Here is a 20,663-nt window from a genome sequence, read left to right on the forward strand (position 1 = left end):
CAATATTATACAATACTTATTTTTCTCTTTCTGACTTATCTCACTCTGTATGACAGTCTCTAGGTCTATCCACATCTCTGCCAGTGCCACTGTTTTGTTCCTTTTTATGGCTGAGTAATATTCCATTGTATATATGCGCCACATCTTCTTTATCCATTCCTGTACTGATGGACATTAAGGTTGCTTCCATGTCCTGGCTATTGTAAATAGCGCTGCAGTGAACATTAGGGTGCATGCACCCTTTCAAATTATGGTTTTCTCCAGATATATGCCTAGGAGTGAGATTGCTGGGTCGTATGATAGCTCTATTTTTAGTTTTTTAGGGTTTTTTAACCCTAACCCTAACCGTAACCTCCATACTGTTATCCATAGTGGCTATACCAATTTATGTTCCCACCAAAAGTGTAAGAGGGTTCCCCAAAAGGATCTTTAAAAGGATCAAGAGTACGAGTTTGGATTATAAAAAGCAGTGTATCACTGTAATCTTATGCCTAACTGCCAACTGCTGAAGGTACCACCATATTTAATTTAAACTGTAAACAATGTCTACAAATAAGAACTTCTTCAAAGATGTTATTAGGAATGAACCAAAAGAGTACAGGTGGTGGTTGAGCTGATAGAGGATTGGTTAGACATCTTCTGGAACAGACATCTAGGAGCCTGCTATATAGTCTAGTTCTCAGTGACTTTATGGACATGTATCTGAACAGTTGCCTAATAATTTCATGTAAAAGTATAATGATTGTGAATCATGATGGCATGACTAGGCCACTACAACCCCTCAATGCCTCAGTCATCAAATCATTTCAGGACCATTTGCAGAAGGAATGTGAGTGAGTCCTAGTTCTTGTCTGAAAACTTTCTGTTGAAAACTGGTAAGATCAAGGAAGTGCCAGCATCAAAACTTACAGAATGTAGGTAATAGTGGTGCACATTTTAAAGAAATGCTGCATCACTGACTTTCTTGATGGCCCAGAGGACATTATTTTATGGGAAAAAACATGAATGCCAATGACTCTAATTTGAAAAGAGATTCAGAAAAGTTGAATTGTAAATATGCAAAGAAGTTTTATGAATACATAACCAATTTATTTCATGTATATTTATCCTTTTATATAGGTATGATGTGAATATGTGATATTAAATATCTATATGTTTAAGTAAATCAAGAATTCTTTCAATAGGATGAAATAAAAATTCTAAGTGATAATAAGCATTATGTCATAGTTTATATTTTTGTTTCAAGGCAAAAAGCATTCTTAACAATAAAGGTCGGTTCATAGTAATGAAAGATTTGACTCACTAATACATAACAAGTCTGAATGTGTATGAAAGAACCACAAGAAGAAAAATTCACAAACTAGACTTTAACATGCCTCTTTCAATATTTGATAAAATTAATGAGGCAAGAAAATCAGCAAGCATGCAGAAATTTGAACAAAACAATTAACAAAGTTGGGTTAACAAACTTGTATAAGACATTTGCACCCAACAACTGCAGAATTCACATTTTTTACAAACTCACATGAAATATTTACAAACAGTCCATATGTTGGGCCACAAAGCAAGTTTCAATAAATTTTAAGTGACTGAAGTCATTCAGAACATCTATTCTGATCAGAATTTTAAAATCTATAACAATCAATAAAAAGGATAATAGAAAATCCCTATCTTTGGAAATTAACCAATACATTTCTAAATAAATCATAGTATGAAGGTGAAGTTCTGACTGATATTAGATAAATGAAAAGGGGGAAAAATGTTATCAGTACTCATACAAGATATGATTTGTATTTGCAGAAAATCCAAAAGAATCTACAGATGAATTTTTAGACTTGGTAATAGATATTACAAGTACATTATTAGAATTATTAAGAGTTTAGCAAAGTTGCTGGATTTAAAGTCAATATATAAAAGTCAAATATATTTCTACATACCATTGAAAACAATTAGGAAAGAAAGATACTATCCATTATGAAAAATACCAGCTACATAGAAATAAACCTAACAAAAAATGTATAAGATCTCTGTGGAAAATTATAATGCTTAATAGAGAGACATTAAAGAAGACTTAAATAAATAGATTAGAACACAAAAATGCCAAGTATCTAAAGATTTAGTGCCATTCAAATTCTCAACTTGTGTGTGTGTGTATGTGTGTTTGTAGCTTGACAAGGTGATTCCAAAATTTATGTGAAAAATGCAAAGAAAAGCTATTCTACTTGATGTCAAAAAACTTATTATACAACTCTAGTAATTAAGACAGTCTGTTGATAAAGCAGATAGAACCATAAGGTGGGATGGAGTCAGAAGCAAACCATCCATATATGGGCACTTGATTTATGACAGTTGGCCCAGCAGAGCAGTGGTAAAAGAACAGAATGTTCAATAAATATTGTTGGAACTGATATTCATATAGAAAAAAGTGAAAGGGACCTCTCATTATTAACAAGCTCCAAGTGAATTGCAATTAAGGGCAAAATTGTAAAGGCTTAAATATATATATATATATATATATATATATATATATATATATATATATATATATGAATAAACCTCCATGGCTGTAGATTAGGGAAAGATTCCTTAAGTCATAAAAAGCACTAACCATAAACAGAAGAGTTAATAAATTTGACTTCACTAAAATTAAAAACTTCTATTTATTGACACTAAGAGGTAGTGAAAAGAGAGCCACAGAGTAGAAGATATTTGCAGTACCTACACTTAAGAGAGACAGACACATGCTAGAAAAAGGGCAATTTCTCTTCCGTCCTTCCTCCCAGCAACACACACTTAAGGGTGGGTTTTCTTTTGTTTTTTTTGTTTCTGTTTTTCTGTTTGTGCTTTTTCTTTGGGGGGGTGTCCATGGTCCATATACATGGTAACTACTGAAAGGTGAACACAACTACATCTTTGATACGAAAATTTAAAATGCTAATTTGAGACTCACAGACATAGAAAACAAACTTATGGTTACCAAAAGGGAAAGTGGAGGGGCGTTGATAAACTAGAAGTCTGGGATTAACAGATACACACTACTATCTATAAAATAGATAAACAACAAGGACCTACTGTATAGTACAGGGAACTATATTCAGTATTTTGTAATAACCTATAATGGAAAAGAGTTATACATATATGGCTGAATCACTTTGCTGTACACCTGAAACTAACACAACATTGTAAATCAACTATACTTCAATAAAAAATAAATTTTAAAAACCTGATCATTAAAAAAGGTGCTACTTTGGTTTTTGAATCTATAGCGATCAATTTTCCATAAGATGTTTTCATCTCATACATTTAAGTGAGAGCTAAGTTAGGAAAAATGCAAAACGAAAGTGAAAAAATAGCCTGGATAAAAACAATAGTGATTCTTTACTCTTAACAAAGGAGAAAAAATGAATAATCTAACCTCACAAGACAAGGGGGAAACCAAATCTGAAAGGGAAGGTAGAAGAAGTTCAAGCAGGAAAGAAAAATGAAAAAGTATAGACAAAGGAGCTGAGAAATGCTGAAAGATAGTATCTGGATAATCAACAATGAAGAACTCCTGTAACAGTGAGAAAAACAAAAACAATTAGTGGTGATTCTTGGGATCTTAGAGGAACTCCTGATCTTGGATAGGAAAAGCTTTCAACGTTACATAAATAGCAGTCTCCAAATTAGCCCTGGGAGAAACCCTTTATTTTCATCAGTGGAATATTTTAAAAATAAAGGCAAAATGAGCAAACGTAGCTTTTCTTGGTGAGTTAAATGGAAGGTATATGGGAAAACAAATCAATGGGAAAGTTTAAAAACAAGAACAAATTCAAACTAGGGAGAATCTGAAATTGTCAGCATGCAGGAATCAGAAATTTGGTATCCCTGCTTAATGAATAGGATAATTTTAATTTCTTTACCTTAAGAGTTTCTGTCAATTCTATTTTGTGTTTTTCTTTTGGAGTGTTCTCATTTAAAGGGGAAAAATGTTTTAAAAGCTATAGAATATGGAAAAGCAGGAAACCAGATACTTGGTGTTTACCCTAGTTTTACAATTAGAAATGCTAATTAGAATGCATCATCTAATAAAATTGTGGCAATGGTCAAGGCCTTAAAAATGTTTACAACCAATAACCTCATTTCTTTCCAAGAAAGACCCTTTGGTTTACTAGTCTGTATAATCTACTTTTGATTATTAATTTTCCACTTTTATCTTTTCTGCTATTGCCCTTTTGGCCATTTCATGGATAATTAACACCTCCTTCAGACAGGAGGGCAGAGGGAAACTAAATAAAGGCATTTGTCTACATTTATTGTGTTTCCTGTTAATCCTGCCATGGAAGAGTCTAGTAACAAAGAAGTTTAACACTACTGATTAAAATGATGGTGTTGTTCAAATTAATCCTGTAAACCAAGAAAACCTATAGGTGCTTGGCAGGTAAAGTAAATGAGTGCCTAGGTCACTCAGTGGTGGATACTATGGAAACTATGGGTAGTACATGTTCCCCTGAAGGGATTACAATATTTCAACTTATACAACATACCTTATGGCTGAATTAGACCCACAGGCTGCCAGTTTACAATATCTGAACCATTAACATCGGTAATAAAAAATGTATATACTTAGATGTCATAAAAATATTGTTGCTAGGGCTTCCCTGGTGGCGCAGTGGTTGAGAGTCCACCTGCCGATGCAGGGGACATGGGTTCGTGCCCCGGTCTGGGAAGATCCCACATGCCGCGGAGCAGTTGGGCCCGTGAGCCATGGCCGCTGGGCCTGCGCGTCCGGAGCCTGTGCTCCGCAACGGGAGAGGCCACAACAGCGAGAGGCCCGCGCACAGCAAAAAAAAAAAAAAAAAAAAAAATATTGTTGCTAAAATGTGTGTGATAGAGTTTCTCTCTAGCATACCGATATAGTTATGAGCTAATTGACATGAAGAGCACCAAACAGGGACCAAAAGAAATGCGTTAGGCACACCATGTAGTACAGAGTTAACAAATAAACAGCTGGGACCACCCTAGTTCATAATAATTTACAAAGAAGTAACTTTTGTAAAACTTATCCTAAGCCCAAAGTAAACTGATCCTCCTGAGTGTGATTTCAGGGCCTTTCCTACAGAGGTGCTCAAGAACTATTTTTAATTATTAAAAATAACTTTTAGAGACAGAGCAATATCCTGCGTAGGCATCTACATTCACAATATTAGTTTCTGTGGCTTTATAATAGAATAGGTTCTTGAAACAAATCCCAAATAATTTCACATATTTATTTCGAGATTATTTTTGATTTGCAAATAGTGATGTATATATTTAAGATTTTGTGTTGTGTTTGTTCACTTTTTTTCAGGGAAAATTTCATGGAAATCCGATGCATGTGTCTGTGGTTATTTCAAATTGTTTAAGGGAAGAGAGGAGAATATTGGCTGCAGCCAACATGCCTGTTCAGGTAATATTTTCTTCCATTGTAATCTGTCATCACCTGGAACTCAATTTTTCTGAAACAGAAATTCTAGTCTTCTTTCCAGCCATCTTCTTCTGCCTATGTTAATGGTCCCATCATCCTTCCAGTCACTTGGAATCAAGGTCTTCGGATTATCTTTGAATAGTTCCTTTTCTCTGCCTCCTTATTGAGATAACTACCAAGTCTTTCCAGAGTTTGTTTCTGAAATCCTATCTATACATTCTTTTCTGTTTCCACTGCTCACACTCTGGTCCATGGTCTTACTATATCAATTGAGGAATAGAGTAACCACCTCCTGGCTGAATTCCTAACTACCATTTAGGCTCTGTTTCTCTCAGCATGTTTATCCTCAGGGATTGATCTTGCTCAAACCCTTCAGTAGTTCCCAATTTCCTACCCCACAAGTCCAAACTACTCCACAATCAGGAATTTTGTATTACAGAAACTCCATAAATATTTGCTTGTTTATTGTTTCAGTGTGCTTTGCCTTGCCAATAATATTTTAGATTATATTTTATCCCACTATGCTGAAAGAACTCAGAGCCCCCATCAAAGATAAATAGAGGAATATGAAGTCCCTGGGAATACTTTTTCAGTTAATCCTTTTGAAAAGCAAAGAGCTTATGAGTAATCAACTTTCCACATGTCACACTCCATAAGATAGTAAATCACACTAGTGTATTTATTTTTGAAGATCCAAGAAAAGTATCTTTTTTCAACTATTAAAAATTCTCAGATTTAGTTGCTGTCAGGTTATGGCTGTTTTTAGAGAAGTATGAAGCTTTAACAACTTACTTTTATTTTTTAGATGATAAAGAAGAATGGTATCACCTTTATTTAATTTAAAATCTAAAGTTAGTGAGTTTCTAAAGTAAATATAGTTTGATTCAGTGCTTTTTGGGTGAACATTGAGATGCTGTTACTAATGTATGATATTTGCATATATATTCTGAGCTGTCCTTTTTCATAGCCCTCTTATCTCTAGTCATTTTGTCTGTGTGTGTGTGTTGTTGTTCTCTTCAAATGTCAGGTATCAGCCAAATTAGAAACATTTATTTGAATAGATGCTCATCAAAATCATTCCACAAATAATCTGCTAGTGCTATATACTACCACAAAAGAAACACTAGTTTGTAAATTTTGAACCAGTAGACAAATATATGGAGATACACACACACACACACACAAATAATGGGGGCCAAAATGAGAGTGAATTTTACAAAGGCTTTACCCATCTGAAGAATGTGATATAGTTGAAAAAACACTTGATTGACAGTCAAGGACCTGGGTTCCACTTGAGGTTCTGCCACTGATTTGATATAGATCTTAGTCAAGTCATCATCCTTTCTAACCATACGTCCCCATCCAAGTGTAAGGTGAAGGGTTTACTGACATTCTAACTCTCAACTCTAGATATCTACATAAACGTTATACCTAAGGAATGTACTCAATGCCAGATTATTAGAGTGGCCAAGAAATGGGTCTTGTGGTTCCTAACGGCGCAGACTGGTAGTGGTCCGTGGCCCTGGCTTTGGAACCCCTGCTATAAACCATCCTCTCCTTTGGGATGAAGTGGGGAGAATAAGGGGGAAGAGAAAGGGTTGCTTCTTCATTTACCTGCCTGGGACATAGAGGCTTCTCCCCAGCTAGGGAAAGTAAAGCCTAAATGAAGCTAGATCACATTTGGAGCCCAAAGTGGTTAGCACCAGAGTTTGGACTTTACTGTAGTTGGTGGTGAGCAAAATGGGAGAGCCTTGACATCTCCAGACTTGCCTTTGAATTTTGGTAAAGGGTGAAGGAGAAGGATGAAGCTGGAGACCAGGAAACCTGAACTCAGGTGGTGGGAGGGATGTGCAGAATGTCACACATGAGAGGGCTTCCCTGGTGGCGCAGTGGTTGAGAGTCCGCCTGCCAATGCAGGGGACACGGGTTCGTGCCCCGGTCCGGGAGGATCCCACATGCCGCGGAGCGGCTGGGTCCGTGAGCCATGCCCGCTGAGCCTGCGTGTCCGGAGCCTGTGCTCTGCAACGGGAGAGGCCACAACAGTGAGAGGCCCACGTACCACAAAGAAAAAAAAAAAAAAAAATGTTACACATGAGAATAAATCAAAGAGAAAGCTACTCTTAGAATTTGGAAAAGGAATTTAGGATCCTCAGATGAACACATCACTGTTAAAGAGTTCTTTGAAAAGAAGGAAACAATGTTGTCCTTCTGTGCAGCCAACAGAAACATTTCACAACATTCCACTGACCTTACAGCTTCAAACGTAATGAATGCAGCTGTTAAAAATCATGATTTTCATATATATTTAATCACACAGAAAGCTGTTTACAATGTGTTACAGAATGAAAAATAAAGTTATAAAATCATACTTAATATGAAAAAAAAAAAAAAAGAAATGGGGCTTGGAGTAGCTGGTTAGCCTTTCTATTTAGCCAGCCTAACATTTTTACATATTCTTTAGCAAACTCCTTTTGTTCCAATGTAAAAATAAATCTCATCCTGGCAGATTCAACATCCCTAATTCTGAATTTAAGTCCAACTTAATGTAGTTTCACTATATTAATTTTTAAATTACATGTATTCATTTTATAGAATTTCAAAAGCAATATGGGTCTGTTATAGAAAATTAGGGGAAAAAAAATTTAACCATAAAATCATCTGTAATTTTACTGCTCAAAGATAGCAAATGATGATATTTTGGGATGTGTGTTCTTCAGGTCACATGTACTTGAGTTTACATGTCTATACATATATCCAGATTTTTATAAATAAATAAATAAGTATAAATATATATACGTACATATACAAGCAACAGAGATCACAAACATATGGTGTCTTATAATTTGCTCTATTTCTTAACAATTTAACACTACTTGTATGTCATTAAATATTTTTCTACAGCATGGTTTTTAATGGCTGTAGAGTATTTCATATCATACTACTCATCCATACCTCAGTTCAAAGTATATTACATATACTACATTCTTCATAAACCTGTTTTATCAACATCATTGAAATTTCAAGACATTGTTTTTCCAGGGACCTCTGGAGAAATCCTTACAAAGTTCTTCAGTTTCAGAAAGACAGAGGAATGTGGAGCACAAAGTGGCTGCCATTAAAAATAGTGTGCAGGTGAGTGATCTCTTACAGACACCAGGAAAGTCTAGCTGTTGTCACCATACTATGCATCTTTCTCTTACGTGCCCAAAGTTAGTGTGTACAGAAATCATAGGGTAATTTGTTATAAGATAAATATCTCTCACACACTATGTTCATATTAGAAAAAATTTCTTTGTGGGAAGCTTTTAACTTCAATTTACTGGAGATTAGGGTTTCCGCACCAGACTCCATCAGTGAGAAGCCATGCGACCTTAGGCGAGTAAGCTGCTTCACACCTCTAAACCTCTGCTTCTTCATCTGTAAAAGTGAGGATAACCACTGTGACAGGATTGTTGTGAGGACTACGTGAGATAATACTATATGAAAAGCCTTTAGCTCAGATCTTGACACCATTATATCTGAGCAGAAAAACATCACCAGGTTTGGAGAAGAGTAAAAGTAAAAATCTCAAAGACAGAAATGAACAGGAGATACAGAGGAGCCACAGATATTTTTTTTCTAAGAGGTAGAGAGGAAAAAATTTAGACTCAACTGTCATAAACTATATCATTTGAGAATGGAGATTTTAAGCAAAAAGATAGTTGGTACATTAATACAGAGTTGTATGGAGCTAAAATGAAAAATGTATCCATACTCTCAGATAAAAAAGATATTAGTTGCATCATTTGGAATTAATTGGGAAATGAAAGGCAAGATGCTGAAATCTGCAAACACTCAGGAAGAGAAAATGGAAGAGCAACTTCAGTCTGGTTCTTCTAGCGCTATTCAACGTTCATGGGCATTAGCTCTTTAGAAGTGTAGATTCTGTATAGTTAGTCTGGGATATTACTGGGGATTGCAAGCACCAAACAGTGTATTTTGAAATACTGATGATGGGTGATGTTGTTGCATTGACATGCTTAATTGTAACAACAGAGTATGTTTTCTTTGTAAAAAGATGACAGAACAAGACACCAAATATTTAGAAGATCTGCAAGATGAATTTGACTACAGGTATAAAACAATTCAGACAATGGGTAAGTTTTTGTTTTGTCTATAATTCCACATAGAGACATAAAGGCAATGTGACTAGGGTTTCGTCTTTGCTGCAGAATTGATAAATTGATCCCTTTTTTTGAAGAGAGTGTGCAGGAGAAGTTAATTTATTTTGCTTCCTCCTTTTCTCTCCATATAAATATATCTTTTTACCCATGATTCAAAGTAAATTATAAAGCTCATGAGAAATCACCCCTGTTTCAGGATGCATCTCCAAAAAGTAAGAACGTTCTCCTGTAGAATCAAAATATCATTATCACAACTAAGAAAAGTAATAATAATTGTCTAATATGATCAGAAAATTACTAATATTATCTCTAGGTGAGTCTGTCATTATAATTTTTCAAAATTAAAAGTAGAAATGTGACTCACTGCAGGAAATTTAGAAAGTAGAAAAAAGTATTACAAAATTAAAAACCACACAAAATTCTGCTATCTAGATATAAACACTGTCAAAATGTTAGTATTTTTTCTTCCAGCCTTTTTCCTGCACGTTCAAATACATACGTATCTATTTATTTACGAAAAGTTGAAATCATCTTGTACATAGTTTTTTGTATAGCATTTTAAGCTAAAGTTTTATTTTATGTATTTCCTCATATAAAAAAATCTTCAAAACATAATTTCAATAATTGTATAAATACCAAAATGTAAGGACACTGAAATTTATTTGACTATTTCATTGTGGTTAAATATTGAGGTTGTTTACAATTAGATGTTTTTTAAGAAATATAAGGAAAGAATGATAAAATTTATAAAATCTAAGATTTACAAGTAATAACATTTAAAGTGTGTTGCAATTAGTGGGACAATTGGAGAAATTCTCATTGGTTCTAGATTAGTTAATAGGATTGTACCAGTGTTAATCTTCTGGCTTTGAACATTGTCCTGTGCTTATCTAAGACACTAGAAGAAGCTGGATGAAGGATATATGGGAACTCTGTACTATTTTCGTAACATTTTTGTAATTCTAAAATAATTTTGAAAAACACATTAGATATAAATTCTTTGTACAGATGATTTACAGAATCATCCTTAACTACTGAAATGTTAGCTTAAAATTTATTTGGAAGGAAGTAGTATGGATGATTGTGATCAAATTCTTTATTAACTTTCCATCTAAGATTTAAAAGAGAGGATATTCGTTTTTCCTGGCATAAGTGAGATGTGACATGTTCTTCTGGCACCTTCAGGATGTCTTGACTCCCATGAAATGTTATTAAATATGTTCATAATTGTATGTACCATGTTTTTTCCTTTGCAAGAAATGACACAAACACAGGTTTCATCAGCTTATCAAAGGGGTCCATGATTCTTAAAAGGTTTAGAGCAACTGCACATTTAATCAAGCATTACAGTTCATTGAAAGCAGCCTCAGCCTAAATTTCATATGTGAACTATGAATTTTATGAAATAGAATATACATTGAAATATACTGTTTTACATTAAAACAGTAAAATTATTTTGAACTTAATATATTACAATTAGACTTACTTTAGTATCTTACAGTGCTTCATAAGCATTATGAAGAATAAAAATGATTATTACTTAATCAACAAATATTTTGTTGATTATAAGTGAAAAGAAATGTTTTAAGGGAAATGAAAGATACATGGGAAACAAGTTATATCTTTGCTGGTGAAGACTGGAAAGTATTAGCTAATGAAGTTTTGAAATGATAAAATGCCATATCAGCAGGATTTTGCTACATATGGGATCTAGGAATTCATGAATTTGTGAATTAATACAACCAGAAATGACTTCTTGGAAATCAGTGCTATTTTGTCGAGGACTTTGCCACAGCGTTGTTCAGGGGCCTCTTTTCACATTAACACAATTCAGATCAGCATTCCAAAACTTCATTTATTATAGAGATGAGCAGTTGATATAAGCAGTCACTTACTATATACCAATAAAGTTTAAAGTTCAAATTATGTTTATTGTACATCAGTCATTTAAGAGGATAAATCATTTTGGGTTTCGTTCAGTCAGAGATTTTTCTTAATTTGCAACTCCTTCCCACTTCTTCTGGTTTTACTGTGAGGCTAGCCTGTTTTGCAAAGAAAAAGAGAAAGCAAAGGATTTAGTCTTTATTAGTTAATGAGACTATGTACTATAAAACGGCAACTCTTCCAGGAGATTGAGTAAAGGCATCGGGAGAGGTCAAATACGATTTAATCATAAGCACAAAGAAGGGCCCCTTTTCTTTCTTACACATCCCAACCAACCAAGGTCGTTATTAATGTAGAGATGATCTAATAAAGAATCCGTTATAGGGGCTTCCCTGGTGGCGCAGTGGTTGAGAGTCCACCTGCCGATGCAGGGTACACAGGTTCGTGCCCCGGTCCGGGAAGATCCCACATGCCGTGGAGCGGCTGGACCCGTGAGCCATGGCCGCTGAGCCTGCGCGTCCGGAGCCTGTGCTCCGCAACGGGAGAGGCCACAGCAGTGAGAGGCCCGCGTACCGCAAAAAAAAAAAAAAAAAAAAAAAAGAATCCGTTATAAAAACATTTATATCCCCTCTCTCCCTGCCCCCAAAAGGAGCACTGTGTGAAGAATGGTGTTTTCTCAAGGTCTGTAAGATAGAGAGCTCGTCTCTGGCATGCTTGGATGTCATGCTTCCTGGCAGCCAGGGATTTACTTCTAAGCTCATCACTAATGGCTCCATTTAGGCCCTTGCATCATGGGATCTTAGGATGGCAGGTTACAGCTGGCTTTGGCTTCCAGGACAGAGAGCTTCGCCCTGGAGAGGACCCTAAGTCTGATCTCTTTTCCTTCACAGATCAGGGTGACAAGAACAGCGCCCTAATGAATCAGGAAGTTTTGACTCTGCAGGAAATGCTGAACAGCCTGGACTTCAAAAGAAAGGCTAGTGAAGAACTTTAATTTGGCCTTCTGCCTATTTTTCTCCTTTTTCTACATCTAGTCCTACTGGATTAAGCTCTGAAATTAAGCTCTTTGATTTTATCAGTTCCATTTACGCTGAATGAATAAAAGGCAGTGTTTCTAGGAGGAGTATCATCCTGTCTGCCATGCTGCTTCACCTAAGTTTACAAAGCAGAACCCTTCTAGAATCTATTTATCCTGCTATGTGGTACATGTACTGTAGCTACCATTAATTTCAAGGTGAACATTTTACCCAGTTTTTATTTGCCACTATTTCAGACATGACTGTTTTAGTTGCTATACTTAATATGATGGGATGGGTTCTACTGCACATGTATAATTAAAATATTACTTGACGACTACTAAAACTTTGTTGCAGAAATAAGTGTCCCAGTTTCTATTCTGAAAAATGACATTGTGCTAAACCATTTTGTAGATTTCAGGAGAGTCCATTGAGACCTGAACATGTTCAATCTAGCCTCTTCCCAAGGAGAGGAAGCAAATTTTCTGGCTCAATAAACTATTTTAAAAGAGGAGAAATATCTCTCAATTCTACCTCTCCTTGAAAATAGACGCAATTGAAATTTAACCAGTCACTGAAATCAATAGTTTATTTCTAAAAGTTTGGCTTCATCTTTTTGTGCAGGAATTTGTGTAAGCACAAATAAATGTAAAATTTATTTTCACCCTAAATTAATTATAAACTTAAACAGTTATATATCAGATTTTAAACATGTAAATATTTAACCCAAGATAAACTTAATGCTTTTATGCATAATAAATCTATGCTATACATTTTATGCATGCCATCTTATTCTACTTTAAATAAGATTTTAAGGAGAGGGGGAATCTTAGAAATAATTCAGTCCATTCACCTGACTGTATAGATGAGAAGATCAAGTCCCAACAAAGTTAAATGGCTTGTCCAAATTCACATAGCTGTGGCAAAGCCAGGGTAGAAATTTGCGTCTTCTAATCCCTGGGCCTTTGAAAGTTATATTTTCCCACTATGCTTCCCCAAACCAGATAAGTGGTACTAAAAACTAACACAGAAAGGCTTAAATTCTAGTCAGTACATTTAAAAATAAATGCATAAGCATATTTATAAGAATATAAATTCAATTTATAAATGGCTTTTTAAGAAGCAGATATATGGCTTTTATGACTACGGGATTCAATATTGTCATAGGAGTTACAAATTCAACCTACTTATAGTAAATGATATTATGAGAGTATTATGTGCTATTATGAGAATGTTAACTGTGGTCATGCTTCTTTCTTCATGACATTATTGAATTACAATAATTTAATTATTTGAAAAGGCAGTGCTATGGCAGATAGAAGGTAGTATTTGGTAAAATATTTGGGCAAAATTTTAACCAAGGCTTTATCTCCCAGGTCAGACAAATTATTTTATAGATTAAATTATGAGTAGCTTTGGTTGTGTGTCATAAGAATCTTCTCAGTAGTCACTTTTGTCTTCAGGAAGCCCTCAGTAAGATGACACAAATAGTGAATGAGACGGACTTGTTAATGAACAGCACCCTGGTGGAGGAGCTGCAAGACTGGAAGAGGCGGCAGCAAGTCGCCTGCATCGGAGGTCCACTCCACAGTGGGCTCGACCAGCTCCAAAACTGGTAAAATGAACTGAATTTAGTTTCTAGTGAAAACCACAGGAAGTACACAACAGTGTCACTTAGCCAGAGAATACAGGCTTAGACCCAAATGTCAATTCATTCAGCTTATTGATGGCTTATTAGCAGCTGGAACTCTACCGTTGAAAACAAATGGATGTAATTGTCTGAGTGTTCTTAATTTCCATTCCTTTGGGGAGAAAAATAAAGCATCTATAGAAATCTATAGAATGCGTAAGAATTGCTTATTTTCTTATCTAATATATCAATCTTAAAAGACTCAAATGAACTTTTTCAAATCAGCAATAAATACACTTTCTTGAAGGGCATGAGAAGCACTGGCTTCAAACACTATATCTCATTTTTAAAACGTGTATCTTAAGGTGTCAGAGTTAAACATTAGTTTTGTGTTTTCAACAAAGTGATTTATTTTTGTATTTAAATGAAAAAATCTCAAATGGCTAATACAACATGGCATCCCCTGCCTGTGTACACCTGCATACATGCAATTATGTACATATATTATCCTTTGTATTAAAAAAATGTTTTTTGGTTTTCCCCTTCATCAATGTAAAAGAAAACTATATGAGTGAAAGAACAATTAGAAAATATAATGAAAAAGAAGGAAAATTTTCAGTTGAAATCTAATATTGCTTTCCAAGGGTACAATCCAATACAATGAAAAAGTACAGTAACTGGGCACACTTGCACTAAAATGTCTGCACTGCCAGGCCTACTTCTCAGGAAAAGTAACTGGGCTCTTTTTAAAATTTCTTGATTTTCCTTGGGGAGATACTTTGCTTCTCTAACCTCACTGTACTCTGTTGTTGTGAAAACAAGATAAACAACAAAGGGAGCATAGCAGATAATGGTGCTCATACCAAATTCAGTAGGCGGTTCACAGTTCTTTCTACAATGTTATGTGGGGAATAAACTTTCAGTAGAAAGAGCTGCTGTCAGGGCACATGGACTTAGCAAGTCTCATGAGACTTCTGCCTCCTCTTAGTTGGAGGCCCCTTCTGTGTGCCTTTCAATCTCCCTCTTTCCCAGACTTCCAGCCCAAGCTGCCACCTCTGTTTCTAAGGTAAGATCCAAGGTAAAACTCTAAGCAGATACCTTTCTCCAGGAAGATCCACTGATAATTTTTTGGCTAATACTTAGGACCTGTAAAAAATATATATGGGGGGTCATACTGGTTTTTCCTTCAGTATTCTTACACATAACATTCTTCATATCATGTATTTTTAAAGTTTTAAATTTGCTCTCTTTGCCCTTTAGTGAGTGCAATATTTTTAAAATATATGTGTTTAACAGACTTTTTAAAAAGGATAATTAAAAGGGATTTGGTTCCAGACGTTGACAAAATTTCCTAAGTGATTTCTTGTCTATAACTGAAGGTAAAAATTTTAAAACATTGAAAACAGTTAACATCTATCATGCATTTTAGCAAAAAGCTGGGTTAGGAAAATAAACATTAAAATAAAAACTGTCACTAACCTTTAATGGAATTAAGTGACTAATTTAATTAATTTAATAATTATTTAGTAATATTTGCTAAATATGGTTAATAGTTAAAATGGTGGATTGTGGGCTTCCCTGGTGGCGCAGTGGTTGAGAGTCCGCCTGCCGATGTGGGGCACACGGGTTCATGCCCCGGTCCGCGAAGATCCCACATGCCGCAGAGCAGCTGGGCCTGTGAGCCATGGTCGCTGGGCCTGCGCGTCCGGAGCCTGTGCTCCGCAAGGGGAGAAGCCACAACAGTGAGAGGCCTGCGTACCGCAAAAAAAAAAAAAAAAAAAAAAAAAATGGTGGATTGTTAAGTGGAAAACTATCTGCGTTTTTCATTTGCTGTTCGATAGCTTTACACTGTTGGCAGAAAGTCTGTTCCAACTCAGAAGGCAGTTGGAGAAATTAGAGGAGCAGTCTACCAAAATGACCTATGAAGGGGATCCCATCCCACTGCAAAGAGCACATCTGCTGGAAAGAGTCACCTTCTTGATCTGCACCCTTTTTAAGAAGTAAGTCAACACCTTGCTATACACCTGAGACTAAAACAACATTGTACATCAACTATACTTCAATTTAAAAAAAAAAAAAAAAGGAGTAAGTCAAATGTTATCCATTTAAATGCCTCCTGGGAGCCTCAGTCCCATGGAGTTGGGAGGACACCCTGGCTGGGGTTTTGGTGTTCAGGTGAAGGAGTGGGGGAAAGTGTTAAACAGTGAGCCTCAGGGTGCAGTGAATAAAGCTCCAGACAGTTCCAGAAACATTTCTACTCTTCACTGTTTATTCATCAACACTTCTCCCACCACCTAACTCGGTTTTTCATGAGCCACCACATCACCCACCCAAAGTTCATTTTTCATCTTTTAGAAAAGAAGATTTCAAGGATTTCTTCTCAAGTACCTATCCAAGAAATGAAGGGTGGAGAACATGTTTATGTTTATAAGCTCATCTAAAGGAAAAAAAAAATACTAGTATGTACCAGAAATCCTAATGTCTAGCTCAAAAATGGCATGAAATTAACTTTCTACTTGATGTTTAGTATGATAAAAATAGACTGGGGCTTTTATTCTTTACCCAATTATAACAAGAATTATTTACTGTTGTTACTTTGGGACAGTCTTTAGGTATTTCCCATCTTCTGGTATTTATTTATGAGAAGTCTTGGAAAGATTTGAGCTTAACAAGGGTTTGAATGCCTTCTAATTGTAGAAAATTTGGATTTTATAAGAGGACAGCATCCTGTTACTCTGTGGTTTTCAGCCTGTCAATGTTTCCAGTGTTTTCAAATGACGTGCTTTATTTCCTTTGAACCCAGCTCATTTGTGGTTGAACGACAGCCATGCATGCCAACCCACCCTCAGAGGCCGATGGTACTTAAAACTCTCATTCAGTTTACTGTAAAGCTAAGGTAGGCAGAATGTATTCTATCATTTCGTATTTATGATGCCATAGCCACTGTGTGATTAAGGCTAGTGTCTCTCATTGTGCCTTTCATTCAACTATTCTTTACTGAGCACCTCCTGCATACCCAGCACTCAGCTATGGTAAATACCCACAGAAATGTTAAGGTGAGAGCCCTGCTTGTAAAGAGTAGAACAATGAAGATGAGGACATGAGAGTTATTAGCATGAAAGTATGAAATCACAATATCGGACAACATGGGATTAATTGCTCAAAAGGCTGACTTGAGAGAAAACTGGGGAGCCTGGAGAATGCCTTGTGGTCACTGAGGAAGGGCCTTGAGGGAAGAGCAGGGGCGTGGGAGAGTGAGACTATAGAAATAATGACTTCCTGGGTCTGTTTTGTAAGCATGGGGAGCAGGGAGAGAGAGAATTGAGTAGATAGGTTGGAGACAGGTTATGGAAGGGTTTGAATATCCTATCCAGGAACTATAGTGGAACATTCTTCACCTGTGATCACCCAGCAACTAGCTTATTGGATGGTCCATGAAAAATCTCAACACCACGATTTTCAGTACATCCTTATTATGTACCTGATTTAAAGAGAAATGATTATGTTGTTGCCGCTTTATCTATGTATCTGATCCTTTTCATTTGCATGAGCAAACGAAAGCATACAGCTTTCCCTAATGACACTTAAAATAATGAGTTTGACTTCAAACTTTCAAAGATTTTCATCATGCCTCAATCTCTTGAGTCCCGAAGCTTTACATTTCTAATCACTAGGTCACCTCTGGAAAGCTGAAATTCCAGACTAGTACTAGAGGTGGTGATGCCATGATAGATGGTGATTTAGGATCCCATGATAGCATCCCTGATCACAGATCACTATTGGAACTCCATTTTAAGTTTAGTTTAGTTTCATTTTATTGAGATATAATTGACATACAACACTGTATAAGTTTAAGCATAATGACTTGACATACATAAGTTGCAAAATGAATACTACAATAAGTTTAGTTGACATCTGTCACCTAGGAACTTCATTTTTAAAAGGAAGGCATTTGTCTTTCGTTTGCATTTCAGAAACCCTTCTTGAAATTCTTAATCATTTCCTTTGTGTGAATTTGCACCAAGACTTTAAGAAACAAACAAACAAAAAAGGCAGAGACCAGGTTCCTTTTTAAAATTTTATGATTTTCAGAAGGTGTTCCTTCCTCATCCCCACATCTCTATATAGCCCAGAAAATTGTAACACTAAAAGGAAATAGGATAGAAGGGTGGTGGTATATATTGCTACTTTTCCTTGAGACACCCCCATAGATGATATGTTCAGTCTAAGATGCTCTGTGGGACGAAGGGGAAGATGAGTAGGGACTGCTCGGCAAAGAGTTCTGAGAGGAAGAGGTCCCTGAACGGCGTGGTGTTTGAACTGATTGCCAGAGGCACAGACCATTAGTCCCTGGCTTAGGTGTTCTGCCTTCCTCTTCCATCTAACTGTTCGGTCCCCATCCTTCTTCTCTGTACGCTGTCCTCCACTGTCTTGATAGATGATCCTTTACTTAGTATTCAAGATTTTGCCTAAAACCCCTCTCTACCATAGCATTCCATCCTCCTGTTTCAAAGGAAGGGGGTGACATGGGACTCCCTTTTGTCGTCAGCATCCTACAGTGAATGAGATCCTTCCTGAAATAGGATAGAGAGGAATGCAGAGGGGAAAAACATCTCGTCTTACTTCATATGACCTCCTCACCCCTCACTGCCAACAGCTGTACACTTATTATATCCCAAGCCCTGAAACCAATCCTGGCAGGATTTTTAAGGAACCTCTGCTACATTATTTTTGTTTCGTTTGGGCTGTCTGTTATCTATGATTGTATTTCTCTAATGCCATTCAGTTGCTTATTACCATTCTCTATATTCCAGCTCTTTGACTAGACTTCTTCCTTTGATGTATAGCCATGTCTACTCTGCTCCTTCCCTCAACTTCACTATGCCAGTTTCCCAGTGCCTGGGGCTGTACAGGGTCTATATGAGGAGTTCAGTACATGCTGAGTGAATGAACAAGGTTTGGGATGAGTGCATAAGTGAATGAGTGAGTGAGTGGCTGAATGAAGGTCTCTGAAGCTGAACTGAACCTGCAGAGAGGGTGTGTCATAGGGTACAGCTCGGAAGAGTTGGGAAAAGCTAAGGAGTGAAGGGGGGCTGACACAAGAAGGAATTAAAGGAATTGTTATTCTGACCTTTGATCATTTGTTTGTTTGAAGTTAGGTCTTTTTTAGTTATGAACGTTTTTGCTGTTACTTACATATAGTGTCTTTAAAGACTGCAAATGCATTTGAAGTGGAATTTTCCTTATTCTACTAGAGTCCTAGTCTTTATCAGTATTTTACCATAAAACAGTTATCAAAACATTTGGTCTTACTAAGCTTACAATTTTTTTATAATATGAGAATAAAATGGAGCCACATTAATAGACTTGCAAAATTTTTTTTTATTTATACATTTAACCCAAATTTGGGCTTTAGCCAAAATATATAGCTATTTTTCTGACCTAGCCAATGTGTTATCCAACACACATCAACTGAAGCAATATGGAAATACTTTCCAAGTATGTGTTATATTAAGTGGCTGATGTCAATATGAGTAACATGGCAAAGTAAAGAGGAATTGGACATTTGAAAAACACACTAACATATGACTGGAAATAATGTGAGTTTGATTTATATGTGTTTGCTGTAAATATATTTAAATTTTTAAATATAAAAAGGCTTTTAGCCATTAAAATTTTTATCTTTAATTCTTTATTTATGTGTCTTTCCAGACTACTGATAAAATTACCAGAACTAAACTATCAGGTAAAGGTGAAAGCATCAATTGACAAGTAAGTTTCTAATTTCATTTTGAAACATGAAAATGTAAGACTTTTAAAAAAGAGCTGTCCTTATTTTATAGAATAATTTTAAACTTTTAAATTTACTTCTCTAACGTTACATATCAATGTACTTCAAATATTTGACTTTGAAGTTCAAACATTTAACAGAACTCCAAGGAAGACTTACTTTAAAATTTTTACTATAAAGACTTGAAATGAAATTTTATATACTATCCCCTAAAGTGTCATAGAAAAATTATTATTAGATCTATTAAATAAATCATTTTAAAGAATCTTCTTGGTTTTACAGGAATGTTTCAACTCTAAGGTAAGACATTTACTTTAGAATTTTCGGCTGTTCTCATAAATATATTTTACCTGAGACCACGTAAATAGCCAACATTTTCTCTCTAGCAATCGAAGATTTGTGCTTTGTGGAACTCACGTCAAAGCCATGTCCATTGAAGAATCTTCCAGTGGGAGTCTCTCTGTAGAATTTCGGCATTTGGTGAGTTTGGCAGTAAAATTACACAAGCTTTTTTTCTCCTCCAAATTAGACACATTTAAGCTAATAGGCCTTATAATTTAATGTGTTTTGTTCTTTAGTGTTTCTTATGCAAATTAAGGGCCATACTGAGAAATAAAACATGCCATCATTGAAGAATCTTAAATGGTAAAAAGAACTCTGAACCTTAACTCTGAAGGTGTGAGTTCTTAACAATGGTGATGTTGTTGTGCCTAAATATATGTCTTAATTAGTT

General features: G+C 35.7%; 1 protein-coding gene across 1 annotated transcript in view; it reads left to right on the forward strand.

The window, feature by feature from the left end:
• Window positions 1-20,663, forward strand: part of STAT4 (signal transducer and activator of transcription 4) — a gene marked incomplete at both ends in the record, with an annotated part of 97,384 nt that overhangs the window by 52,100 nt on the left and 24,621 nt on the right. Inside the window, 9 exons of the mRNA XM_079709974.1 lie at window positions 5,330-5,428; window positions 8,486-8,578; window positions 9,504-9,582; window positions 12,384-12,469; window positions 13,973-14,124; window positions 15,981-16,139; window positions 16,943-17,035; window positions 19,852-19,911; window positions 20,299-20,410. Of these exons, the coding sequence (XP_079566100.1) occupies window positions 5,330-5,428; window positions 8,486-8,578; window positions 9,504-9,582; window positions 12,384-12,469; window positions 13,973-14,124; window positions 15,981-16,139; window positions 16,943-17,035; window positions 19,852-19,911; window positions 20,299-20,410 (933 nt within the window). The remainder of the gene's footprint in view (window positions 1-5,329; window positions 5,429-8,485; window positions 8,579-9,503; window positions 9,583-12,383; window positions 12,470-13,972; window positions 14,125-15,980; window positions 16,140-16,942; window positions 17,036-19,851; window positions 19,912-20,298; window positions 20,411-20,663) is intronic.

This window comes from Hyperoodon ampullatus, assembly GCF_949752795.1.
Source record: "Hyperoodon ampullatus genome assembly, chromosome: 8".
Classification (NCBI taxonomy): domain Eukaryota; kingdom Metazoa; phylum Chordata; class Mammalia; order Artiodactyla; family Ziphiidae; genus Hyperoodon; species Hyperoodon ampullatus.